General features: G+C 52.2%; 4 protein-coding genes and 1 pseudogene across 5 annotated transcripts; all 5 read left to right on the forward strand.

Annotated features, from left to right (window-relative positions):
• The first annotated feature begins 1,756 nt into the window (after positions 1 to 1,756).
• Positions 1,757 to 11,113, forward strand: LOC128789901 (proto-oncogene Mas-like). The gene is made up of 2 exons (XM_053946196.1): positions 1,757 to 2,271; positions 8,904 to 11,113. Exon 2 carries the CDS (start codon positions 9,015 to 9,017, stop codon positions 9,990 to 9,992), a length of 978 nt encoding a protein of 325 aa, XP_053802171.1. The 5' UTR covers positions 1,757 to 2,271; positions 8,904 to 9,014; the 3' UTR covers positions 9,993 to 11,113.
• Positions 3,973 to 5,949, forward strand: LOC128789709 (mas-related G-protein coupled receptor member H-like; annotated as a pseudogene).
• Positions 11,114 to 12,167: 1,054 nt separating the features above from the next.
• Positions 12,168 to 15,184, forward strand: LOC128789313 (proto-oncogene Mas-like). Of its 2 annotated transcripts, none has more exons than XM_053945104.1 (2): positions 12,168 to 12,868; positions 13,115 to 15,184. In XM_053945104.1, exon 2 carries the CDS (start codon positions 13,218 to 13,220, stop codon positions 14,169 to 14,171), a length of 954 nt encoding a protein of 317 aa, XP_053801079.1. In that variant the 5' UTR covers positions 12,168 to 12,868; positions 13,115 to 13,217; the 3' UTR covers positions 14,172 to 15,184. The 2 variants fall into 2 exon arrangements, with proteins under 2 accessions (XP_053801079.1, XP_053801080.1); XM_053945105.1 differs by having other exon boundaries at positions 12,168 to 12,864; positions 13,184 to 15,184.
• Positions 15,185 to 18,756: 3,572 nt separating this feature from the next.
• LOC128789311 (mas-related G-protein coupled receptor member D-like) lies at positions 18,757 to 20,973 on the forward strand. The gene has a single exon (XM_053945102.1). The coding sequence runs from the start codon at positions 19,480 to 19,482 to the stop codon at positions 20,458 to 20,460; it is 981 nt and encodes a 326-aa protein (XP_053801077.1). The 5' UTR covers positions 18,757 to 19,479; the 3' UTR covers positions 20,461 to 20,973.
• Positions 20,974 to 21,206: 233 nt separating this feature from the next.
• Positions 21,207 to 26,295, forward strand: LOC128789312 (proto-oncogene Mas-like). Its single transcript, XM_053945103.1, has 4 exons — positions 21,207 to 21,951; positions 22,200 to 24,387; positions 24,859 to 25,935; positions 26,182 to 26,295. The coding sequence occupies exon 2, from the start codon at positions 22,311 to 22,313 to the stop codon at positions 23,286 to 23,288; it is 978 nt and encodes a 325-aa protein (XP_053801078.1). The 5' UTR covers positions 21,207 to 21,951; positions 22,200 to 22,310; the 3' UTR covers positions 23,289 to 24,387; positions 24,859 to 25,935; positions 26,182 to 26,295.
• The last annotated feature ends 42 nt before the right edge of the window (positions 26,296 to 26,337 follow it).

Raw genomic sequence — 26,337 nt, forward strand, 5'->3', positions numbered from 1 at the left:
TTCTGATAGATCCAAAGGCCAAATGGAATGTTCTGTCTCACCCCCCAATGTATGGTTCATCCCACACCTGTAACCCTCCCCTGAAGTATCTGATGTCTGTAACCCCATTGGCCCAAGTCCTGTCCCAGCACACCTTGAAGCCCCCTGATAAGGTGTGGCCGAGGGACCGAACGCTCTCTTGGACCTTCCTCTTGGGACGCTCACCTGGAACCCTCTCTCTCTCTCTCCCCGCTCTCCCTGGGCCTGCAACTCCAAGCAGGGCCCTTCACCCCTTATAATAAACCACATGTTCTAAAGACCTGGCTTCAGAGATCCTTCATCACCACCCATCCAAACCATCCAGGAGCCCAGCAGTCCCCGCAGGGAGCGAAGCCCGCGGGGTGAGCCCGAGCAGCGTCCGGCGCGGGCTCTGTCCCAGCTCCTGCCACAGCCCCCTGTTCTCCGTGCTGGCTCGTGTTCTCCAGGGCTCTCACAAACAGGGAACTAGTCCAGAGCCTGGGACAGGATCAGGGCTCTGCTTCTCATCTGCCCTTGACTCTGTCCAGGAAATGAACAGGAGAGAGCCTCAGCAACCAGACCTATGGCAAAAGTAGTTTGTCTCCATGTCAGCTTCTTCCATTTTTAAAGGAACCCAAATCCCAAAATCTTGTCTTTTGAACAGCCTGAACTTGTCCAGTCTCATTCCTGGGCTGGATCCTTAGGACCCTGCATTACAAATGTCATGTGAAACTTTGATTTCTGGTTCAAATCTAGTTTTCCCACTTGTATACAGCAATTTCAGTGGCACTGGACCTTCACCACGCAGTTTCCAAGAGGATGCATGCAATAATCAATTCTGTGCCTGAGATGGAGCACAGGCACACAGCTGAGGGATGATTTAGGATTTCAGCAATGTCATTTCTGCTGAGAAGAGGCAAATCAATGCTGCTCTCTTGGCTTTAATCCTTAGAAAGTTGCAGGTTTCCCCTGAGTCATCTTCCACACTCCCTTGGCAGTCAGACAGCAGCCTACAGGGAATTCCAAGGAATTCCTAGAAAGCTCAGATGAGATGATTCCTGACCAGACTGACATGTGCCACAGGGATTTGGGATGCTCCTCTGGGAAACTGCTGGCCCTGGGACCAGAACTGTCACCTCTCTTTCCTGCTGACACCGTGTTTCTGTCCCCAGCTATGGAATCACACATCCCCTCACCAGGCCAGTCCTTTCAAGGGCAAACACTTCATGATCCAGGAGCTAATGGGGCTCCAGGAGAGTTGGAGAGGGACTTTGGACAAGGGCATGGAGCGACAGGACAAGGGGGAATGGCTTCCCACTGACAGAGGCTGGGTTCAGCCTGGATATTGGGAAGAAATCCTTCCCTGTGAGGGTGGGGAGGCCCTGGCACAGGTTGCCCAGAGGGGTGGGGTCAGGTAAAAACAAACACTAATGCTCCCATGTCTGAGGAGGAGGAGGAGGATGAGCCCTAATGAAGGGCTGGAAAGAGGATCACAGCAGCCCAAAATCTGGTCCCTAATAGCTTTCATTGCATCATCAAGGGGATTGGCAGTAATTAGGGTGGGCTCCAAGTGCTGATAACCAGGCTGCAAACAACTGAGTGCTGTCCTTCCCTTGGGCTGTGTCAGCCTGCATTGGAATGGCAGAAATGGGAATTCTCAGCTCAGATGGCTTTCTTGGAGCCAGGGAAGTTTTTGGCAAGGATCCCAGACCTCTTCCCAGAATGGGAGTTGTTTCTGAGAAGCAATCAGATGCTTGCACAGTGCTGTGAGCACTTGCAGCACTGTCAGCATTGCAGTGCCACCAGCAGCTCTCTGCTGCTGGAGGGACAACAACCCCTCAGGGTAGGGAAATGAGGAATGGTAGAAACCTGCTGAGAGAGGGAAAGCGTTTGGAGAATGTCCCATTCGAAAGATTGTTTCTTATCAGGGGGAAATCAGGAGCCATTCAAAGAAATCTGCAAGTCGAGCCACTTCCTCTGTGACAGGAAAAAAAAGTCAAGACAAATAAATGAGAGGAAGTCAAATTCTGACGTAGCCAAAGATTAAATTTCCGATTCACCCGCCAAGCCTTGCGAAACAATGGCAGGACAGGGAACAGAGAGAGCCAGCAGGACGGGAATGGGGAGCTCCTGTTGAGCTGGGCACTTTCTCCTTCATGTCACTGACCTGGGAAGAGCCACTTTAGGACATGGATCCCAAAGGAGCAAGAGGTACCAGGAAGCACCGCTGATCTGCACAGACTCCTTTGCCTGCTGCTGCCCCACAGGGAACAGGTCAGTGGAATGTTTTCCTTCCTCCCTAACCCACCTTCCTCTCCTCCAGCAGCTGCTCTGTTCCTGCCACCCTCTCCCGGTGACCGCAGTGCCCTCCCCATGTCCTCTCTCTTCTCCTGTGCATCCCGTCTGTGTCCTAATTCTGAAATGGGTCTGAACAAACTTTCTAACACAATGCAAAGCATGAGGAAGCAGGAATTCTTTACCTGCACAGGACACAGAAGGATCTCTTTTTGTATTGTGTGTATGATGACAATTCACAACAGGATATTAACGCATTATATCCACATGTCGGCATTGAAAAGTTTTTCTTATCTAATACATAAACACCATTTTCCTAGAATTCATTTCCATGCATCCACCTCCTCCTGGAAGTCCTTTTATGGTCCTGGAGGTTTATGAAGAGGGGTCTCTCTGGTGGTCATTTTCACTGATTGCTGCCATATTAAAGGTGACTTTGCCTTGAACTTTTCCTCTGGCCATGCACTGTTGCTTCTTGTTCCAGAACTTGCCCCAAAACCACTGCAGGTCTCCTCATCTGTTTCTGTCCTGCTTCCTGCCATGTTTGTCACCCTGTGTGCTAGCCTTTACATCCTGTGAGAAACAACCAGCCACTGTTTAAAATGTTTAAAGATTTATTAAACCTTAACAAAAAATACAGGAAAAGGTCTAAATAAGGAGAAACAGGTTGGGAGCTTCCCTCGTGGCTGCCTTCCACATGGCTGGCTCGTCTTCAGGATGGAGGCTTCACCTTTGATACCCAGGGGGTTGCATCAGCTAAAGCTGGCCCCTCCCAAAGTCTGTCAGTCAGCTCCTCTTTGCTGTTTATTGGTGGAGCCTGCTTTCCTGCAACTTGATTTGAGGTCAGTATTGTAAATGTAAATTCCCCACTTCCGCTGGGAAGGAATGATGATGTCTGACTCCAGTTCAGAAGGCTGAATGATTTTGTTATTATAGTTATACTATAATACATTAATAGGCTATTTAAAGGGGATACTAAAACTACAAACCTACTTGTTCTAACTACCATATCTAACTCACAACTCGTGACCCTCTTGTGAGAGTCTAGACACAGGTGGATCTGATTGGCTATCAGGCTCAAACAATCCTTACTAGAATCCAGTCAAGCAATCGCCCCAGGTAAACAATTCTCTAAACACATTCCACATGCATTAAACAAGGAGCAGAAATAGAAATTGTTTTCTCTTTCTTTTTTCTGTGCTCTTCTATGAAAAAATCTGAAAGAAAAAAGAATGTCCCTGTGACAGGTCAGCTGTTGTCATGCTGCTCCCCCCCTCCACCCCAGCACCAAGCTTTTGTACAGGCCTTCTTTCTACCTGTCCTAGGTGACTCAGGCTCTCTGATGGCAACAGTACAGAGGGGAGAAAAGGGGACTATGGAGACAACAGGGGACAGCTAAACAACAGACTACAATAACACAATTATACATCAATAAAGCTTCTCTTAATATTCACACAGTATTCATCCCTTAACTGTGAGAGCCAATCATCTCATTATCCATCTATAACACATCCTTTTACATTTTGGCCACTTTACTTTTGAACAACTTCAGAAGAACTGAAAATGTTTATTCTCTATGTTATTTATCAGCCTCCTGCTAACCAGCCCAACCCTCCCACCCCACCATTCCCACCACCCTCCTCCCCTGCACATCTCACTCCTCCCCACTGAATCCTTCCCACTGCGGGGAGCTGCTCACGGTCCATCCCTGGATTCTCAAGCACTGACTCCTGAATTACCCTGGCAACAACCAGGGGCCACATCCCACCGCCTGCCCAGCGTCCACCCATGGGGATGAGCACTATGTCCCCCCCTGCCATCTCACCCACTGAAGGGGACAATCTCTGAGAGGTAGATGTCACCAATGTGGCCATACGCAGTGGGACACTGCTCATCTGCCTCTGTGGGCTGGCTGGGAATGGAGCTGTCCTCTGGGTCCTCAGATTCTGCATCCAGAGGGACACCATCAAACCCATCACTGCCTGCATCCTTGACCTGGTCATCATCAACTTCCTCTTCCTCATCTTCATGGTTCCCCTCCACTCAGCTCTTCCTGCTGCAGCATTTGTCCTGCTCTGCCATTGAACTGAATGGGCACAGAGACTTGCTCCTTTGTAATGCCTTTATTATGAAATCAGCTCTGGGTGGGGGCCCGAGGGGCCGCGCGCACCGCCGCTGCTCCCTTTGGCGACGTGGAGGAGGAGGATGTCAGCTTTGCTGCATAGCAGAGCTGGGGCTTCCGTCCTCACGGGTGTGCCTAGGAAGCCACTTTTGGGCTTGTTGTCTAAGGTCCTCACTCTGGTCCAGTTCTGGTTAGGTTGTGGTGAGAGCTTAGAATTATGCTGCTGAAATAGTAGGACAGTCCTCAGGCTGGACAAGTCACTTGGTCTCTTGACCTGGAGGTTGGCTCGTTTTTCTAGGGTGTTATTCTGTTGGATGGGACTGATTTACATATACGCTTGTGACGTTATCCTGGCGCCATTTCGGGAAGCACCGACGGAAAAAAATGGTGCAGTAAGGTAGCTAACAATATGAGTAACAAACGTGGTAATTAACAGGTAACAATTAATAAGCATGGTAACTAACATTTAACAATTTACTTATAAACTTGTTTATAACACCATCATGTCTCCAGCATATATAAGCTTCCTTTTCCTCCTCTTCCTGCTGTTCTACAGCCTAGGGCTGTAGTGGCTGACGGCCATCAGCATCGAGAGGTGCAGGTCCATCCTCTGCCCACGTGGGCTCTTCTGCCACCTTCCCCAGCACCTCTCATGGGTGCTGGTGAGTCCCGTGCTCTGCGCCCTTTCCATCACTGTCATCGCTGCCATTTCTGCAGTGACTTCCCTGTGCAAGTCACAGGAACACAAGCTCTGCTGGGGGCTCTCATCTCCCTCTACGTCCTCAACTGCCTCGTCTTTGCTCCATCCGTGGTCATTTCCTGCACAATCCTCTTCATTCATTTCAAGGGTAGCTTCCAGCAGCAGCAATTCGAGAGGCTCAACATCATTGTCTTCCTCACTGTGCTCCTCACTCTTCCCCTCAGTCTCTGGAATTTCCTGCAGCAGCTCGGCTACACCACTGTGTCCCCCCAGGCTGTTCTGCTGCTCGCTGCATGCACAGCACCATCAACCCCTTCATCTACTTCTCAGTTACAAAGTGCTGGAGGTGCTGCTCCAAGGAGTCCCTCAGGGAGTGTCTCCAGAAGGTCTCTGAGGCGCCAGAAGGAAGCACTGCCCCCAGTAATGATGCCAGCAGGGATACGGGGGGCTGAGCCTGTTGAATCCTTCAACTGCCCCGATGCAGGACCATGGGGCAATGGCTGAGGGTTTCCTTGAGCCACCAGATTACTAAATTTCCATGATATCACTGTCCTGCTCCGTATTCCTGCAGGAGAAGGCAGCAGGGGCATTGCCAAGGGCTATGTGTGAGAAATGCTCTGCGGGAAGCAGATTGGAGCAGGGCTTTGCTCCTCCCTCGCGGGTCCTAGAGCACTGTTTCCCAAACGGATCCTTCCCAACATGGCTGTGATCCCAAAATTCCCCCTGGCACTTGGTTCCTGTATTCCACTGCGGTCTGATGTCAATAAACAGCACCATTAACCCTGAGCTGCTTTTGCTCCCTCTGCCAGCGCTTCCTGGCTTCCTCTGGCTCCTGCTGCCAGCCAGGAATGTGACTGGAGGGAGGGGACAGAGAGGTAGTTAGCCAGGAATTTTGTGATTGTTTCGAAATTTCATAATGAACTATGTTTAATTAGTCGGAGCATATTTGACTGTGTTTTTTTAGCTGGTTTTGATTTAGCTATGTCTTGGCTGAGTGCCAGTAGAAAACTCTATCGACCCATAGCCCCTAGAGAACTTATTCAATAGTCGGGAGAACAAAATTCAATAAAGTATTTTTTAACAGTTAACAAATAACTAGAAATTAATTGGACATCATAGAATGAGAATGATATCTTGAGAGAATTAGGAATTCAGAGGCCTATAGACACCAGAAGAATTTGCTAATAAATTGCAAGAGATAAATTGCAGTGGCAGTAAAAGAGCCATTTCCTAGGCTTGTACACCTCAGAAAACTTAATCAATGGTAATTGTCTAACCATGACATCAAATTTAATAAAGCATTTTTTAGCTGGAAAAAAAAAATGGGTTATGTACTAAACTAATAAAGACAACATATTTTGGAAGTAATTAAAAGAAACAAAACACTCATTCCGTGAAATAATAAATTGGGAGCCATTTAGGAGTATCTGTAAAAATCTTGGATATTATGGTGCAAAAAAATTCCTGAAATGTGTTGTTTCTTTGAACCTGTCTATAGTACATAAATTTCCAAAATGTTCACCATTTTGACTCAAAAGTGTTACTAGTCTAAAATGTTTTTGCCGTTAGACTTAAACTTCTTGGTTTCAGAGGGGACACACCCATGGCTTGTGCTCCCTGGAGCAACCACGATCGGCAGTGCCCAGAGCTGGGCTGGCACCGGCACAGTTCACCAGGACACCATGGCCATGGGGCTCAGCATTCCCTGTGAGTGCTCTGTGAGTGTCACAGCAAAGATCTCCCCAGAGATCTTGAATTTTTAATTGTGTGAGCCAGGCGCAAAGGTCTCTCTGCCTTCAGAAATTCTTCTTCTCCACTGCCTTCAGCTGCTCCTTCAGCAGGCTCAGATGGTGCAGCAGCAAGGAGAGGAGGAGGCCGTGGTCCTCAGCACGGCCACCCCCTTCCAGGGGCAGGGTGACACCTGTGATTGTCACCATGGGCTCCACGGGGCATCACCCTGCTCCCTGTGGCTTCACTGAGATCACCAGCCCCACCACATCCACACCTTTTCTCCAGCCCCACCACATCCACACCTTTTCTCCAGCCCGACCACATCCACACCTTTTCTCCAGTCCCACCACATCCCGTGCTTTTTCTCCATCCCCACCACATCCCACACCTTCCCACCACATCCTCCCACCATCATGTCCCACACCTCCCACACCAAGATCCCATCCCACTCCCCATGCAGCCCACCCACCTCCCATCCTTCCCATCCCTCCCAGCCCCATGTCTGAGGCTCCAGTCCCTCCCCACAGGCTGCTCACCCCAGGCTACCCTGTAAGGCTTTGGGGCAGTGTTTCCCCTGCAGATGCCCCTTCCGAGCTCCATCCCTCCTGTCCAGCCCCCCAACCTCCTTTGGAGAGAAACAAGAGGCAGTAGAGGGATGGCTCCACTGGTGTGCATTGGCGTGGAGAAGCATGGAATTGCCAGGAGGAGTGGAAACACTGCTGGGGATCCTGTGTGGGGCAGGAGAGGAGCAGGGATGTCTGGAGGGGAAGGCAGCGTGGGGGGAATTTCTAGAGGATGTCAGAGGGGGGCTGGATGCCTTAGGATTTTTGCCTTTATGTTTTTCAAATCCTGTACTGCATTAGTGCATAACTTTAAACTCCATGGAAAGTGTTAATTAACTGTCTTCACATTTTGGTCAGACAAAACAATCCCTCTAGGCCTGAAATTCAAGCACACTCTACTGCCTCAGGCCCCAAAAAGTGTAGACAAAAGTGAATTGGGTGTGGAGCAAACTGGGAGTAAATGACTTCGTTACCTGAAGCTGTAATTGGGGGATTCACCCCAGATTTGTAAATGGACCAAACTTATATCTGTCTGAAAACCTCGTGACCATTGTCCATTTTGGGTGTAGCCCCTCTCAGAGGCTTTGACTGCCCAAGGGGTACCTTTTGAAGGCCTTTGATAAATACCCACTTTCATTCTCTTCACCTTGTCTAGCCTCTGTTCTGGGAAGCCATCCCAAGGCATCAGGCAGGCAGGGGCTGGAGGGGCCAGGAGGGGTCTGGGTGCCACCAATCCCAAATCTCCCACTGGACGGCAGCAGAGCCAACAGGTCACACTTGCATCCAGGGAGTGGCCTCCAACTGGGAAACCAGCGGGATGGGATGGGATGGGATGGGATGGGATGGGATGGGATGGGATGGGATGGGATGGGAGGGGGAGTGAGGCAGAGATGGGGATAAGGAGTGATACCAAAATGAGACAGAATAAAGTTCCTAACACCAACTAATGCTATTACCAAGGAAAGTATTAGACAGCAGGACACACAGACGGATCTCTACTTTACAACATGCGTTATCCACTATAACCATATTTAGGGGTTAAAAAGTTTTTCTTGTCTAGTACATAAACACCATTTTCCTAGAACTCATTTCCATGCATCCACTTCCCACTGAGCATCATTTCATCGTCCTGGAGGTTCATTAAGGGGGGTTTCTGGTGGATGTATACACTGAGTGCTGTGATATTAAAAGTGACCTTGCCTTGAACTTTTTCTTTGGCCATGTGCTCTTGCTTCTTGCCCCAAAAATACTGTGGGTCTCCTTATCACTTTCCCCAGTGGTTCCAGCCACGGGTATCATGCTGTGTCCAAACCTTTATATCTTTTTATGTTTCTGCCCAGTTAGTCTTTAAGCAACTTCAGGGGAGTTGAAAATGTTTATTCTCTCTTATTTATCAATACCCTGCAAAATAGCCCAACCCTCCCTCTCCCACAATTTCCACCACCCTCCTCCCCTGCACATCTCACTTCTCTTCACTGAATCCTTCCTGCTGCAGGGAGCTGCTGAGGAGCCCCGTGGTCCATCCCTGGATTCTCCAAGCACTGACTCCCCATCCACTCTGACCACAGCCAGGGGTCACATCCCACCGCCTGCCCAGCATCCATCCATGGAGGTGAGCACCGTGTCCCCATCTCCCACCTCACCGACCGACGGACCTGGTCAGTGTGAGATCAATGTCTCCGGCGTGGCCATGCATCTTGTGACGTTGCTCTTCAGTGTCTGTGGGCTGGTTGGGAACGGGGCTTTCCTCCGGCTCCTCTACGTTAATCCTACCACCGACTTCGTCTTCAACCAGGCCATCACCGACATCCTCTTCCTCATCGTCATGGTCCCCTCCACCATGATCTTCCTGAGGGAAGAAGTGTCCTGCACTACTGTAATGCCCCTGATGTATTTGAGCTTTCTTTTCTATCTGTCACTGTTCTCCTACACCATGGGGCTGTACCGGCTGACATTCATCAGCTTTCAGAGGTGCAGGTCCATCCTCTGCCTGTTTTTCTGTGGTTGCCAACTTCCTGACCGCCTGCTGTTGGTGATGATGACTGTCCTCTTCTGGGTCCTCCTCTTTGTTGTCACCGCTGTCAATCCCACGGTGACTTCCCAGTGCCAGTCACACGAGCAGGAGCAATGCCGGATGGCTCTCACCTCCATGTACGCCCTCAACCTCTTCCTATTTGCTGCACCCATGGTCATTTCCAGCACAATCCTCTTCATTCATTTTAAGTCTGGCTCCCAGCAGCAGAAACACAAGAGGCTTGACATTGTGATTGTCCTCGTTGCAATCTTCAGTCTGCCCCTCAGTCTCTGCTCTTTCCTGCAGCAGCTCGGTTACACGGTTGTGCCCTCCCAGGCAATTTTCCTGCTCACCTGCATCACCAGCAGCATCAAACCCTTCATCTACTTCTTGGTGGGGAGCTGGAAGAGAGACTGCTCCATGGGGAGCTGCTGGAGACACTGCTCCATGGGGAGCTGCAGGAAGAACTGCTCTGTGGAGTCACTAAGGAAGGCGATCCGCAGGGTGTTTGGGGAGCCGAAAGAAAATACTGCCAGCAGTAATGATCCTGCCATGGACACAGAGGCCTGAGCCTGTTGATTCCTCCTGCTGCACTGCTGAGAGACCCCAGGACAGTGGCTGAGAGATTTCTTGAGTGACCTGATCAAGAAATCTCCACAGGGTCACCCTCCCTGTGCTGGTGCATCCCCCACCCCCTTTCCAGGCCGCACTGGGCTCTGATTCGTGCTTGGGAGGCCTCAGCCTTGAGGAGCAGCCCCTGGGCTCAGCTCCTCTGGCACTGATCAGAAACACCCTCTGCTCCCAGGAACTGCTGCTGGCCAACGAACCCCTGGGCTTTTATCAACAGCCTTGGGAATTATTTCACTTCCCTGAATGCCACACCATCCCTGCTCCCACACTTTCACAGAAAGTTGCCTGCCCAAAGTGTGGCCAGGGTGAAACATTGCTGTGGCTGAAGCCCATCCCTTGGGGCCCTGTAAGCAGCGGTCCAAAAGGAGACCCTTGGAGCTCTCCTGGGCCCAGCAGCGCTGACCAGAAGCTCCCTGGCAGTGGGGCCTCTCCGAGCTGGGATCTCTCCCGTCTGCTGCCCTCGGGTGATGCCCCAACGCCGACGGCTCCTGGGCCGATCCCCCAGCGCTCGAGGCCCAAGCCTTGGCACAGTGAGGAGATGCAAACGGATCCGCAGTGAGCATTTCACTGCCTCCCAGGGGAATTTCTCACAGGCACCTTGCACTGACTCTTTCTCTCTGTGTGCACACACCTGTGCATCTGCTCTGGCAAATGTGGGGGAGATGCTGCTCTCTCAGGTGTTCCAGTACCTGAGACATCTGAGTGAGTCAGGCCTGGAAGCAAGGTTAAGGCATGAGATACCATTGCAGCTAAATGCAGTTCATGTTATTTCCTTGCTAAATTGTTTACTTCAAGGTACAAAAGCAGGAATGGCTGGGAGAAGCAGAGACACTGCTCATGGTCCCAGGTGGAGCAGGGCAGGAGCAGGGCTGTCAACAGGGAAAAAGGCGGCCCTGGGGAGGATCTGGAAGTTGTCAGAGGGGTCCAGAAGGGTCAGAGGGTTCTGGAAAGATCTGGAGGAATTGAGGGAGGGTCTGGATGCTGCTGATCCCAAATGTCCAGACTGGAGGGCAGCAGAGCCCAATGGGCAGCACTTCAAGGCAGGGAGTGGCCTCGGGATGGGATGGGATGGGATGGGATGGGATGGGATGGGATGGGATGGGATGGGATGGGATGGGATGGGATGGGATGGGATGGGATGGATGGCATGGGATGGGATGGGATGGGATGGGATGGGATGGGATGGGATGGGATGGGATGGGATGGGATGGAGAGAGTGGTGGTAATGGGAATTGAGAGTGATTCTGAAATCTGCGGGAATAAACTTTGTCACACAATGGGAAGCATTAGGAAGCAGGAATTCTCAGGACACAGAGAAGCATCTCTTCATATTTCTGTTTATGGTGAGAGTTTGCAACAACGGTTTTATTCATCATAAACACACAGAGTCATTAAAGTGTCTTTGTCATCTAATACATAAACATCACTTTCCTAGGACTCATTTCCAGGCATCCACCTCCTTCTCCAAGTCCTTTCCTAGTCCTGGAGGATCATTCAGAGGGGACCCTAGTGGTCACATTCCCTTAGTGCTGTGATATTAAAGGTGACCTTGCCTTGAACTTTTGCTTTGGACATTCGCTCTTGCATCTTGTAACAGAACTTGCCCCAAAACCACTGCAGGCCTCCTTATCAGTTTCTGCACTGGCTCCAGCCACGTTTATCATCCTGTGTTCTCCTGAGGAGCACATTGGAGCTGGGCTTTCCTCCTCCCTCCTGGATCCTAGAACGCTATGGCCAGGAGGAGCAAGGACACTTCCTGAGGTCCCAGGTGGAGAGGGGGAAGATCGGGGATGTTCAAGGGGGACAGGACGCCCATCCCCCAGATGGTCAGGGGTGTTGCAGGCAGTTTCGGAGGGGTCAGGAGAGGGTCGGAGCAGGTTGGAGTGGCTCTGGATGCCAGCAATCCCAAATCTCCCCACTGGAGTTGAGCAGACCCTGACAGGCCACGCTCGGAGTGGGGGAGCGGTTGCAGTCTGGGAAAGATGGGAGATGTGATATGATGAGATGAGAGATGAGAGACAAGATGGGATGAGGATGGAGAGCAGGGAGGGGATGGGGATGGGAATGGGGATGGGGATGGGATGGGGAGCAGGGATGAGGATGGGATGGGGATAGGCAGAGAAAGCAGCTGAGCTGTGCTTCCTCAGTCCAGAGCACATTTTGGCAATGATGTCAGAGCCCTTCCCAGATCAGGAGCTGTTTCTGAGAAGCAACTGCCTCAACTACACTGGCAGCACTGCCAGCATTCCAGTGCCACCAGCACCAGCAGCCACCCTCTGCTGCTGGAGGGACAGTGATCACTCAGGAATTAGAAACAAGGTACGGTAGAAACCTATCTAGAGAGGGAAGGCAGATGGAGAATGGTCCGTTCTGCAGGGAAGGAGGGTTTCCCATCAGGAGGGAAAGAGGAGCCAATCACAAAAATCTTCATTTAGAGCACGTGACAAAAGCCACTTCCTCTGAAGAAAGGAAAAAAAAAAAAAAAAAAACCAAAAAAAACCCCCAAAAAAACCACACCTAAGACAAATAACTCAGAGCAACTGAATTTCTGAAGTACGCAAAGTTGCAGTTTTTCACTCCCTCCCTCTGCCATGTGTCCACCGAGCCTTTGGGAGCAACATCAGGACAGGGCACAGAGAGGAGCCAGAGGAATGGGAGCAAGGAGCTCCTGGTGATTTGAGCATTTTCTCCTTCATGTCACTGACCTGGGAGGATCTGCGTTAGGACATGGATCCCAAAGGAGCAAGAGGTACCAGGAAGCACCGCTGATCTGCACAGATCCCTTTGCCTGCTGCTGCCCCACAGGGAACAGGTCAGTGGAATGTTTTCCTTCCTCCCTACCCCACCTTCCTCTCCTCCAGCAGCTGCTCTGTTCCTGCCACCCTCTCTCGGTGACCGCAGTGCCCTCCCCAGGTCCCCCCTCCTCTGCCCTGAGCTCCCCTTCTGCATTTCCTGTGGAACAGCCCAAACCTTCCACCTTGCACTCCCACCCCAATATTTCCACCTTTCTCCTCCCCTGCACATCTCACTCCTGCCCACTGAATCCTTCCCACTGAATGGAGCTGCTGAGCAGCTGCGTGGTCCATCCCTGGATTCTCCAAGCACTGACTCCCCATCCACTCTGACCACAGCCAGGGGCCACATCCCACCGCCTGCCCAGCATCCATGGAGGTGAGCACCGTGTCCCCATCTCCCACCTCACCGACCGACGGACCTGGTCAGTGTGAGACCAATGTCTCCAACGTGGCCACAGACCTTGTGACGCTGCTCTTCGGCCTCTGTGGGCTGGTTGGGAACGGGGCTGTCCCTTGGCTCCTCCACATTGATGCCATCACTTACTTTGTGGCCTTCAACCAGGCCAGCATTGATTTCCTCTTCCTCATCATTATGGTCCCCTCTGCCCTGCTTTTCCTTGTGGAGGAAGTGTCCTGCTCTGCTATAATGCCCCTGATGTATCAGAGCTTGCTTTTCCAACTGTCAGTGGTCTCCTACAATATCGGGCAGTACCGGCTGACATTCATTAGCATTGAGAGGTGCAGGTCCATCCTCTGCCTGTTTTTCTGTGGTTGCCAACTTCCTGAGCGCCTGCTGTTGGTGGTGATGAAAACCCTGTTCTGGGCCTTGTTCTTTGTTGTCACCGCTGTCATTCCCACGGTGACTTCCCAGTGCCAGTCACACGAGCAGGAGCAATGCCGGGTGGCTCTCACCTCCATGTACGCCCTCAACCTCTTCCTATTTGCTGCACCCATGGTCATTTCCAGCACAATCCTCTTCATTCAATTCAAGCCCGGCTCCCAGCAGCAGCAACAGAAGAGACTCGACATTGTTATCTTCCTCATTGCATTCTTCAGTCTGCCCCTCAGTCTCTGGAATTTCCTGCAGCAGCTCGGTTACACAGTTGTGCCCTCCAAGGCGGTTTTCCTGCTCACCTGCATCACCAGCAGCATCAAACCCTTCATCTACTTCTTGGTGGGGAGCTGGAAGAGAGACTGCTCCATGGGAAGCTGCAGGAGGCACTCCTCCATGCAGTCCCTAAGGAAGGCGCTCCACAGGGTGTTTGGGGAGCCAAAAGGAAACACTGCCTGTGGAAATGATCCCACCATGGACACAGAGGTCTGAGCCTGTTGATTCCTCCTGCTGCACTGCTGAGGGACCCTGGGACAGTGGCTGAGGGATTCCTTGAGTCACCTGAATAATAAACATCTAAAGTGTCACCCTCCCCGTGCTGGTGCATCCCCCACCCCCTTTCCAGGCCGCACTGGGTTCTGATTCGTGCTTGGGAGGCCTCAGCCTTGAGGAGCAGCCCCTGGGCTCAGCTCCTCTGGCACTGATCAGAAACACCCTCTGCTCCCAGGAACTGCTGCTGGCCAACGACCCCCTGGGCTTTTATCAACAGCCTTGGGAATTATTTCACTTCCCTGAATGCCACACCATCCCTGCTCCCACACTTTCACAGAAAGTTGCCTGCCCAAAGTGTGGCCAGGGTGAAACATTGCTGTGGCTGAAGCCCATCCCTTGGGGCCCTGTAAGCAGCGGTCCAAAAGGAGACCCTTGGAGCTCTCCTGGGCCCAGCAGCGCTGACCAGAAGCTCCCTGGCAGTGGGGCCTCTCCGAGCTGGGATCTCTCCCGTCTGCTGCCCTCGGGTGATGCCCCAACGCCGACGGCTCCTGGGCCGATCCCCCAGCGCTCGAGCCCCAAGCCTTGGCACAGTGAGGAGATGCAAACGGATCCGCAGTGAGCATTTCACTGCCTCCCAGGGGAATTTCTCACAGGCACCTTGCACTGACTCTTTCTCTCTGTGTGCACACACCTGTGCATCTGCTCTGGCAAATGTGGGGGAGATGCTGCTCTCTCAGGTGTTCCAGTACCTGAGACATCTGAGTGAGTCAGGCCTGGAAGCAAGGTTAAGGCATAAATAAGGTTAAATGCTGCTAAGTGATATTCCTCTGCTGAATTGCTAATTTTAATGTATAACTGAAGTACTGTTAAGTTTGAGTGCTGTAAAGCTTTTAGGCCATTTTCCTTTTTATCGTTATCCTTTTGTCACACACAGCTGAACACACCCACAAACTCACACACAGAGACAGCATTTTGGTGTGATGTTGCTTATTATTAAACCTGGGTTTTGCTGATTTCCATGCTGGTGGTTTTATGCCTTCAGAAATTCTTCCTCTCCCCTGGTTATGGCCTCTCTCTCAGCATGCTCAGATGGTACAGCTGCAAGGGGAGGGGGAGTCCGTGGTCCCCAGCACAGCCACCCCCTTCCAGGAGCACGGTTGCATCTGTGTTTGTCACCAGTGTCACAACAGGGCATCAACCCCCTTCCCTGTGGCTTTGCTGAGGTCTCTGAGCTGGGGGTGTTCAGCCTGGAGAAGGGAAGGCTTCAGGGAGACCTTAGAGCCCCTTCCAGAACCTAAAGAGGTTCCAAGAACTGGAGAGGCACTTGGGACAGAGGCCTGAAGTGACAGGACAAGGGGGAATGGCTCCCCACTGCCAGAGAACAGGGTGACGTGGAATATTGGGAAGAAATTCTTCCCTGACAGGGTGGAGAGGCCCTGGCACAGGTTCCCAGAGATGCTCTGGCCTCCCCATCCCTGGAAGTGTCCCAGGCCAGGCTGGATGGGGTTTGAAGCAACCTGGCCTAGTGGAAGGTGTCCCTGCTTGCAAAGGGGTGAGATCAGGAAAAAAACAACCACAAATATTCCCAAGACTGGGGAGGAGAAACAGGAGCTCTGGTGAAGAGCTGGATGGGGCACCTCAGCACCCCAAATTCTGGTCTCCAATAGCTCCTATTGCATCATGAAGAGTACTGGCAGTAAGAAATGTGAGCTCTGGTGCTGATAAGCTGGCTGCGAGCCTGTCGCGGTTTGGCACTGGCCAAAACGCCAGGCACCCACGAAAGCCGTTCACTCGCCTGCTCTTGCTCTCAGCTGGGCAGAGGAGAGGGAGACAAAGATTAACAAATGGCTCATGAATTGAGAGGAGAACTGGGAGAAAAAACACTCCAAGAATAGGGAAAAAAAAGTTTCAAATGTAATAGTATTAAGTCAATTTTTTATTAACAGGATCAGAGAATGATAATGAGAAGTAAAATAAAACTTTATAACACCTTTCTTTCCCCCAGCCCCTCCCCCCTTCCCACTGACAGTGCACAGGGGATGGGCGTGGGGGTTCTTCACCAGCACTGCTAACACTGTCAACAAAACATTATTTAGCTGGACATAACCAGGATTATCAATTCAACTAAGAGAGATGACATATTTTGGAAGTAATTAAAAGAAACAAAACACTCATACCATGAAATAATAAATTGGGAGCCTTTTAGGAGTAGCTACAAAAATCTTGGATATTATGGTGCATAAAAATTCCTGAAATGTGTTGTTTCTTTGAACATATCTATGGCAAATAAATTCCCCATATGTTCACAAATTTGACTCAGAATTGTCATTAGTCTAAAATGCTTTTGCTGTTAAGACTTAAACTTCTTGGTTTCAGAGGGGACACACCCATGGCTTGTGCTCCCTGGAGCAACCACGATCGGCAGTGCCCAGAGCTGGGCTGGCACCGGCACAGCTCGCCAGGACACCATGGCCATGGGGCTCAGCATTCCCTGTGAGTGCTCCGTGAGTGTCACAGCAAAGATCTCCCCAGAGATCTTGAATTTTTAATTGTGTGAGCCAGGCGCAAAGGTCTCTCTGCCTTCAGAAATTCTTCCTCTCCACTGCAGTCAGCTGCTCCCTCAGCAGGCTCAGATGGTGCAGCAGCAAGGAGAGGAGGAGGCCGTGGTCCTCAGCACGGCCACCCCCTTCCAGGGGCAGGGTGACACCTGTGATTGTCACCATGGGCTCCACGGGGCATCACCCTGCTCCCTGTGGCTTCACTGAGATCACCAGCCCCACCACATCCACACCTTTTCTCCAGCCCCACCACATCCACACCTTTTCTCCAGCCCCACCACATCCCACAACTTTTCTCCAGCCCCACCACATCCCACACCTTCCCACCACATCCTCCCACCAGCACCATCATGTCCCACACCTCCCACACCAAACTCCCATCCCACTCCCCATGCAGTGCTCCCACCTCCCATCCTTCCCATCCCTCTCAGCCCCATGCCTGAGGCTCCAGTCCCTCTCCACGGGCTGCTCACCCCAGGCCACCCTGTAAGGCTTTGGGGCAGTGTTTCTCTTGCAGACATCTGTTGCAATTTTATTGATTCCTTGTTAAGTAGTTCAGCCTGTTGTACCCCCATGTCCTCCCCGAGTTGGTTTATTCCGGGGTTTTACCCTCCCTCAAAGCTGTCCCTTATGCCATTCCCCACCTATTGTTCCAGCTCTTTCCGTGCCTGTCAATGCAACCCAGCCCGTGATTCCTGAACCTTCCCTGCCGCCTAAACCTTGAGCCAATCCCTGTCTGCGACACCCCTTGGAATTCCCCTACTCCTTGAAGTCCCATTGGCCCATGTGACCCATCCTCTCCACCCTCCTACCCCAATTGGCCCCAGAGAGTTGATGAAATCCTCTTACTCCTCCCCTGAGGATTCCCTCTTGGTTAGCTGATTGTATCCTGCCCCTGACTTGTATCTGCACAAAACCCCATGTACAATAGAGCTTTTTGTCCTGCTCCCTTCACCTGGATTAAACTGTTCCTTGTGGAATCTCAAGATGGAGAGCCTCCTTCTTCCTCCTTTGCCTGATCCCTGTCGTACCTTGTGTCTGGCACCTTAGAGGAAGTGGCTTTAAAGGTTCTGCCCCTGGTAAATCCCCATAACGAGGCAGTTCCCCACTCCTGGCGTGGCACCAGACTTCTGAGAGCTAGCCCGGGTTCTGGCAGCCAATTCAGATGCCCCTCCCGAGCTTCATCCCTCCTGTCCAGCCCCCCAAACTCCTTTGGAGAGAAACAAGAGGCAGTAGAGGGATGGCTCCACTGGTGTGCATTGGCGTGGAGAAGCATGGAATTGCCAGGAGGAGTGGAAACACTGCTGGGGATCCTGTGTGGGGCAGGAGAGGAGCAGGGATGTCTGGAGGGGAAGGCAGCGTGGGGGGAATTTCTAGAGGATGTCAGAGGGGGGCTGGATGCCTTAGGATTTTCGCCTTTATGTTTTTCAAATCCTGTACTGCATTAGTGCATAACTTTAAACTCCATGGAAAGTATTTGTTAACTGTCTTCACATTTTGGTCAGACAAAACAATCCCTCTAGGCCTGAAATTCAAGCACACTCTACTGCCTCAGGCCCCAAAAAGTGTAGACAAAAGTGAATTGGGTGTGGAGCAAACTGGGGGTAAATGACTTCGTTACCTGAAGCTGTAATTGGGGGATTCACCCCAGATTTGTAAATGGACCAAACTTATATCTGTCTGAAAACCTCGTGACCATTGTCCATTTTGGGTGTAGCCCCTCTCAGAGGCTTTGACTGCCCAAGGGGTACCTTTTGAAGGCCTTTGATAAATACCCACTTTCATTCTCTTCACCTTGTCTAGCCTCTGTTCTGGGAAGCCACCCCAAGGCATCAGGCAGGCAGGGGCTGGAGGGGCCAGGAGGGGTCTGGGTGCCACCAATCCCAAATCTCCCACTGGATGGCAGCAGAGCCAACAGGTCACACTTGCATTCATGGAGTGGCCTCCGACTGGGAAACCAGTGGGATGGGACGGGACGGGACGGGATGGGACGGGATGGGGAGCAGAGATAGGATATCAGCCAGAATAAAGTTCCTAACACCAACTAATGGTGTTACCAAGGGAAGTATTAGGCAACAGGACATGGAGAAGGATCTCTCCTTATTTCTGTTTGTGGCATGAGACATTGCAACAGTGTTTTTATCCACTATAACCATACACAGATGTTAAAATTCCTTTCTTATCTAGTACATAAACACCATTTTCGTGGAACTCATTTCCATGCATCCACTTCCTACTGGACGTCTTTTGGTGGCCCTGCAGGATCATTCAGAGGGGTCTCTGGTGGTCCTATTCACTGAGTGCTGTGATATTACAGCAGACCCTGCCTTGAACTTTTCCTTTAGCCATATGCTCTTGCTTCTTGTTACAGAACTTGTCCCAAAAACACTGTGGGCCTTCTTATCACTTTCCCCAGTAATCCCAGCCACATTTATCATCCTGTGTCCACATCTTTATATCCTTTTATCTTCCTGCCCAGTGAGTCTTTAAGCAACTTCAGGGGAAGTGATAATGTTTATTCTCTCTTATTTATCAATCCCCTGCAAACCAGCCCAACCCTCCCTCTCCCTCTCTCACCATTTCTGCTGCCCTCCTCCCCTGCACATCTCTCTCCTCCCCACTGAATCCTTCCTGCTGCAGGGAGCTGCTGAGGAATTGCATGGTCCATTCCTGGATTCTCCAAGCACTGACTCCCCATCCACTCTGACCACAGCCAGGGCCACATCCCACCGCCTGCCCAGCATCCATCCATGGAGGTGAGCACCGTGTCCCCACCTGCCATCTCACCGACCGACGGACCTGGTCAGTGTGAGACCAATGTCTCCAACGTGGCCACAGACCTTGTGACGCTGCTCTTCGGTGTCTGTGGGCTGGTTGGGAACAGGGCTTTCCTCTGGCTCCTCCAAATTAATTCCATCACCGACTTTGTGGCATTCAACAAAGCCAGCATTGACTTCCTCTTCCTCCTCTTCATCGTTCCCTCCGCCCTGCTCTTCCTGCTGGCAGAGGTTTGCTGCTCTGCTAAAATGCCCCCAATGTATCTGAGCTTACTGTCCCAGCTGTCACTGTTCACCTACACCATGGGGCTCTACCAGCTGATGTTCATCAGCATCGAGAGGTGCAGGTCCATCCTCTGCCTGTTTTTCTGCACTGGGCAACGTTCTGAGCACCTGCGGTGGGTGGTGATGAGTGCTGTGTTCTGGGCTTTGTTCTTTGTTGTCACCGCTGTCAATCCCACAGTGACTTCCCTGTGCCAGTCACACGAGCAGGAGCAATGCCAGGTGGCTCTCATCTCCAGGTACGCCCTCAACCTTTTCCTAGTTGCTGTACCCCTGCTCATTTCCAGCACAATCCTCTTCATTCATTTCAAGCCCAGCTCCCAGCAGCAGCAATACAAGAGGCTCGACATCGTGATTGTCCTCGTTGCACTCCTCAGTCTGCCCCTCAGTCTCTGCTCTTTCCTGCAGCAGCTCAGTTACACAGTTGTGCCCTCCCACACGGTTTTCCTGCTCACCTGCATCACCAGCAGCATCAAACCCTTCATCTGCTTCTTGGTGGGGAGCTGGAAGAGAGACTGCTCCATGGGGAGCTGCTGGAGACACTGCTCCATGGAGAGCTTCAGGAGGCACTCCTCCATGCAGTCCCTAAGGATGACACTCCAGAGGGTGTTTGAAGAACCAAAAGAAAACACTGCCAGCAGTAATGATCCTGCCGTGGACACAGAGGCCTGAACCTGTTGAACCCTTCCACTGCGCTACTGAGAGACCCTGGGACAATGGCTGAGAGATTCCTTGAGTGACCTGATCAATAAATCCCTACAGGATCACCATCCCTGTGCCCCCATCATAACCACACTGAGTCATTAAAGTGTCTTTGTCATCTAATACATAAACATCACTTTCCTAGGACTCATTTCCATGCATTCAACTCCTTCTCCAAGTCCTTTCCTGGTCCTGGAGGATCGTTCACAGGGGGCTCTGGTGGTCACATTCACTGTGTGCTGTGATATTAAAGGTGACCTTGCCTTGAACTTTTCCTTTGGCCATGTGCTCTTGCTTCTTGTTACAGAACTTGCCCCAAAACACTGCAGGCCTCCTTATCTGTTTCTGCACTGGCTCCAGCTGCATTTATCATCCCGTGTTTTCCTGAGGAGCACATTGGAGCTGGGCTTTCCTCCTCCCTCCTGGGTCCTATAAACCCTAGAAACCTATGCCCAGGAGGAACAGGGAGACCTCCAGGGGTCCCAGGTGGAGAGGGGGAAGATCAGGGCTGTTCGGGGTGGGGGGGGGAAGGGGGTCCCAAGGATGGTCTGGTGTGTTGCAGGCTCTTTTGAAGGGGTCAGGAGAGGGTCGGAGCAGGTTGGAGGGGCTCTGGATGCCAGCAATCCCAAATCTCCCCACTGGAGGAGAGCAGATCCTGACAGGCCATGATCGGAGTGGGGGAGCGGTTGCAGTCTGGGAAAGATGGAGAGCAGGGAGGGGATGGGGATGGGAATGGGGATGGGCATGGGAATGGAAATTGGGAGCAGGGATGAGGATGGAATGGGGATAGGAGGAGGAAGCAGCTCAGCTCTGCTTCCTCAGCCCAGAGCACATTTTGGCAATGATGTCAGAGCCCTTCCGAGAAGAGGAATTGTTTCTGAGAAGCACCCAGCAGCCTCACCTACACTGGCAGCACTGCCAACATTCCAGTGCCACCAGCAGCAGCAGCCTCCCTCTGCTGCTGGAGGGACAGTGATCACTCAGAGGATAGAAACGAGGAATGGTAGAAACTTGTCAGGAGAGGGAAGGCAGTTGGAGAATGGTCCATTCTGCAGGGAAGGAGGGTTTCTCATCAGGAGGGAAAGAGGAGCCAATCACAGAAATCTTCATTTAGAGCTTCTGACAAAAGCCACTTCCTCTGAAGAAGAAAAAAAAAAAAGCCACACCCAAAACAAATAACTCTGAGGAACTGAAATTCTGAAGTAGGCAAAGTTGCAGTTTTTCACTCCCTTACTCCACCATGTGTCCACCGAGCCTTTGGGAACAATATCATGACAGGGCACGGAGAGGAGCCAGACTGATGGACGTGAGGAGCTCCTGGTGATTTGAGCACTTTCTCCTTCATGTCACTGACCTGGGAGGATCTGCGTTAGGACATGGATCCCAAAGGAGCAAGAGGTACCAGGAAGCACTGCTGATCTGCGCAGACCCCTTTGCCTACTGCTGCTCCACAGGGAACAGGTCAGTGGAATGTTTTCCTTCCTCCCTAACCCACCTTCCTCTCCTCCAGCAGCTGCTCTGTTCCTGGGACCCACTCCTGGTGACCGCAGTGCCCTCCCCAGGTCCTCCCTCCTCTGCCCTCTGCTTCCTCTCTCACCATTTCCTGTGGAACAGCCCAAACCTTACACTCCTTTCTCCCGCGTCACCATTGCCACCTCCCTCCGCTCCTGCACATCTCACTCCTCTTCACTGATTCTTTCCCACTGCAGGGAGCTGCTGAGGAGCCGCATGGTCCATTCCTGGATTCTCCAAGCACTGACTCCCCATCCCCTCTGACCACAGCCAGGGGCCACATCCCACTGCCTGCCCAGCGTCCATCCATGGAGGTGACCACCATGTCCCCATCTCCCACCTCACCGACCAACGGACCTGGTCAGTGTGAGATCAATGTCTCCAACGTGGCCATAGACCTTGTGACGCTGCTCTTCAGTGTCTGTGGGCTGGTTGGGAACGGGGCTTTCCTCTGGCTCCTCCACATTAATGCCATCACCGACTTCGTCTTCAACCAGGCCATCACCAACTTCCTCTTCCTTATCTTCATGATACCCTCCGCCCTGCTTTTCCTGCTGGAGGAAGTGTCCTGTTCTGCTATAATGGCCCCAATGTATCTGAGCTTGCTTTTCTCTCTGTCACTGTTCTCCTACACCATGGGGCTGTACCGGCTGACATTCATTAGCATTGAGAGGTGCAGGTCCATCCTCTGCCTGTTTTTCTGTGGTTGCCAACTTCCTGAGCGCCTGCTGTGGGTGGTGATGAGTGTACTGTACTGGGCATTCCTTTTCATGGTCATCACTGTCAATCCCATGGTGACTTCCCTGTGCCAGTCACACGAGCAGGAGCAATGCCAGGTGGCTCTCACCTCCATGCACGCCCTCAACCTTTTCCTAGTAGCTGCACCGCTGCTCATTTCCAGCACAATCCTCTTCATTAATTTCAAGCCCGGCTCCCAGCAGCAGAAACACAAGAGGCTTGACACCGCGATTGTCCTCATTGCACTCTTCAGTCTGCCCCTCAGTCTCTGCTCTTTCCTGCAGCAGCTCGGTTACACAGTTGTGCCCTCCCACACGGTTTTCCTGCTCACCTGCATCACCAGCAGCATCAAACCCTTCATCTACTTCTTGGTGGGGAGCTGGAAGAGAGACTGCTCCATGGGGAGCTGCTGGAGACACTGCTCCATGGGAAGCTGCAGGAGGCACTCCTCCATGCAGTCCCTAAGGAAGGCGATCCGCAGGGTGTTTGAGGAGCCAAAAAGAAACACTGCCTGTGGAAATGATCCCAACATGGACACAGTGCTCTGAGCCTGTTGATGCCTTCCACTGCACTCCTGAAGGACCCCAGGACAGTGGCTGAGAGATTCCTTGAGCTGCCTGATCGATAAATCTCCACAGGGTCACCCTCCCTGTGCTGGTGCATCCCCCACCCCCTTTCCAGGCCGCACTGGGCTCTGATTCGTGCTTGGGAGGCCTCAGCCTTGAGGAGCAGCCCCTGGGCTCAGCTCCTCTGGCACTGATCAGAAACACCCTCTGCTCCCAGGAACTGCTGCTGGCCAACGACCCCCTGGGCTTTTATCAACAGCCTTGGGAATTATTTCACTTCCCTGAATGCCACACCATCCCTGCTCCCACACTTTCACAGAAAGTTGCCTGCCCAAAGTGTGGCCAGGGTGAAACATTGGTGTGGCTGAAGCCCATCCCTTGGGGCCCTGTAAGCAGCGGTCCAAAAGGAGACCCTTGGAGCTCTCCTGGGCCCAGCAGCGCTGACCAGAAGCTCCCTGGCAGTGGGGCCTCTCCGAGCTGGGATCTCTCCCGTCTGCTGCCCTCGGGTGATGCCCCAACGCCGACGGCTCCTGGGCCGATCCCCCAGCGCTCGAGGCCCAAGCCTTGGCACAGTGAGGAGATGCAAACGGATCCGCAGTGAGCATTTCACTGCCTCCCAGGGGAATTTCTCACAGGCACCTTGCACTGACTCTTTCTCTCTGTGTGCACACACCTGTGCATCTGCTCTGGCAAATGTGGGGGAGATGCTGCTCTCTCAGGTGTTCCAGTACCTGAGACATCTGAGTGAGTCAGGCCTGGAAGCAAGGTTAAGGCATGAGATACCATTGCAGCTAAATGCAGTTCATGTTATTTCCTTGCTAAATTGTTTACTTCAAGGTACAAAAGCAGGAATGGCTGGGAGAAGCAGAGACACTGCTCATGGTCCCAGGTGGAGCAGGGCAGGAGCGGGGCTGTCGTAGGGGAAAAGGCGGCCCTGGGGAGGGTCTGGGAGTTGTCAGAGGGTTCCAGAAGGGTCAGAGTGTTCTGGAATGTTCTGGAGAAGTTCAGGAAGTGTCTGGATGCTGCTGATTCCAAATGTTCTGACTGAAGAGCAGTGGAGCCCAAGGGGCAGCGCTTCAAGGTAGGGAGTGGCCATGGGATGGGATGGGATGGGATGGGATGGGATGGGATGGGATGGGATGGGATGGGATGGGATGGGGAGAGGGGTGGAGATGGGAAGTGAGAGTGATACCAAAATCAGTCAGAATAAATATTCAAGTACAATGCAAAGCATTAGGAATTAGGAATTCTTTACCTCCACAGGACACACAGAAGGATCTCTCCTTGTCCTGTGTGTGGTGAGACATTACAGCAGGTTTTTTATTCATCATAACCACACTGAGTCACTAAAGTGCCTTTCTTGTCTAATACATAAATATCTCTTTCCTAGGACTCATTTCCATGCATTCACCTCCATCTCAAAGTCCTTTGATGGTCCTGGAGGATCATTCACAGGGGGCTCTGGTGGTCACCTTCACTGAGTGCTGAGATATTAAAGGTGACCTTGCCTTGAACTTTTGTTTTGACCATGCGCTCTTGTTTCTTGTTACAGATTGCCCCAAAACCACTGCAGACCTCCTTATCTGTTTTCCAGCCACGTTTGTCACCCTGTGTTCTCCTGAGGAGCACATTGGAGCTGGACTTTCCTCCTCCCTCCTGGATCCTAGAACACTATGGCCAGGAGGAGCAGGGACACTGCCGGGGTCTCTGGTGGAGCAGGGCAGGATCGGGGCTGTTGGGGGGAAAAGGGGGCCCCAGGGATGGTCTGGGGTGTTAGAGGCCATTTCAAAGCGGTCAGGAGAGGGTCAGAGGGGGTTGGAGGGGGTCTGGATGCCGGCAATCCCAGAGGAAAACAGAGCTTCACAGGCCACGCTCAGAGTGAGGGAGTGGCAGCTGTCTGGGAAGCCTGTGGGATGTGATAGGATGGGGTGAGGAAGGAGAGCGGGGTGGGAATGGGATGGTGATGGAGAGCAGGGATGAGGATGGCATGGGATATGATAGGGAGCAGCTGACCTGTGCTTCCTTGGACCCGGGGCATGTTTTGGCAATGATCATGGAGCCCTTCCTGGAATGGAAGTTGCTTCTGAGAAGCACCCAGCTGACTCATCAGCACTGCCAGCACTGCCAGCATTCCAGTGCCACCAGCATCTCTCTGCTGCTGGAGGGACAATGACCCCTCAGGGAAGAAACAAGGAGTGGTAGAAGCCTGTCCAGAGAGGGAAGACATTTGGAGAGTGAAACGGAAGGAGTCTTTCTAATCAGGATACAATTATGTGCCAAAGTATTTCATTTGGAGCTTTTGACAAAAGTCACTACCTCTGTAGGAAAAAAAAAAAATCCACCCAGGATAAATATCTATGAGGAAGTGAAGCTCTGACATAGCCAAAGATGCGACTTCTGACTGCCCCATGACTGCACCGAGTCATGGGTGGCAACAACAGGATTGGGCACGGACAGCAGGTGGTGGGACAGGAGTGGGGAGCTCCTGGTGATCTGGGCACTTTCTCCTTCATGTCACTGACCTGGCAGGAGCCACTTTAGGACATGGATCCCAAAGGAGCAAGAGGTACCAGGAAGCGCCGCTGATCTGCACAGACCCCTTTGCCTGCTGCTGCCCCACAGGGAACAGGTCAGTGGAATGTTTTCCTTCCTCCCTACCCCACCTTCCTCTCCTCCAGCAGCTGCTCTGCTCCTGCCACCCTCTCCCGGTGACCACAGTGCTCTCCCCAGGTCCTCCCTCCTCTGCCCTGAGCTTTCCTTCCACATCCCCTGCAGAACAACCCAACCTTCCCACCTCCCTCTCCCACCCCACCATTTCCACTTCCCTCCTCCCCTGCACATTTCACTGCTCCCTCCTGAATCCTTCCCACTGCAGGGAGCTGCTGAAGAGGCTGTGTGGTCCATCCCTGGATTCTCCAAGCACTGACTCCCCATCCACTCTGACCACAGCCCGGGTCACATCCCACTGCCTGCCCAGCGTCCATCCATGGAGGTGACCACCATGTCCCCATCTCCCACCTCACCCACTGAA

The sequence above is a fragment of the Vidua chalybeata genome, chromosome 6 (genome assembly GCF_026979565.1).
Source record: "Vidua chalybeata isolate OUT-0048 chromosome 6, bVidCha1 merged haplotype, whole genome shotgun sequence".
Taxonomy (NCBI): domain Eukaryota; kingdom Metazoa; phylum Chordata; class Aves; order Passeriformes; family Viduidae; genus Vidua; species Vidua chalybeata.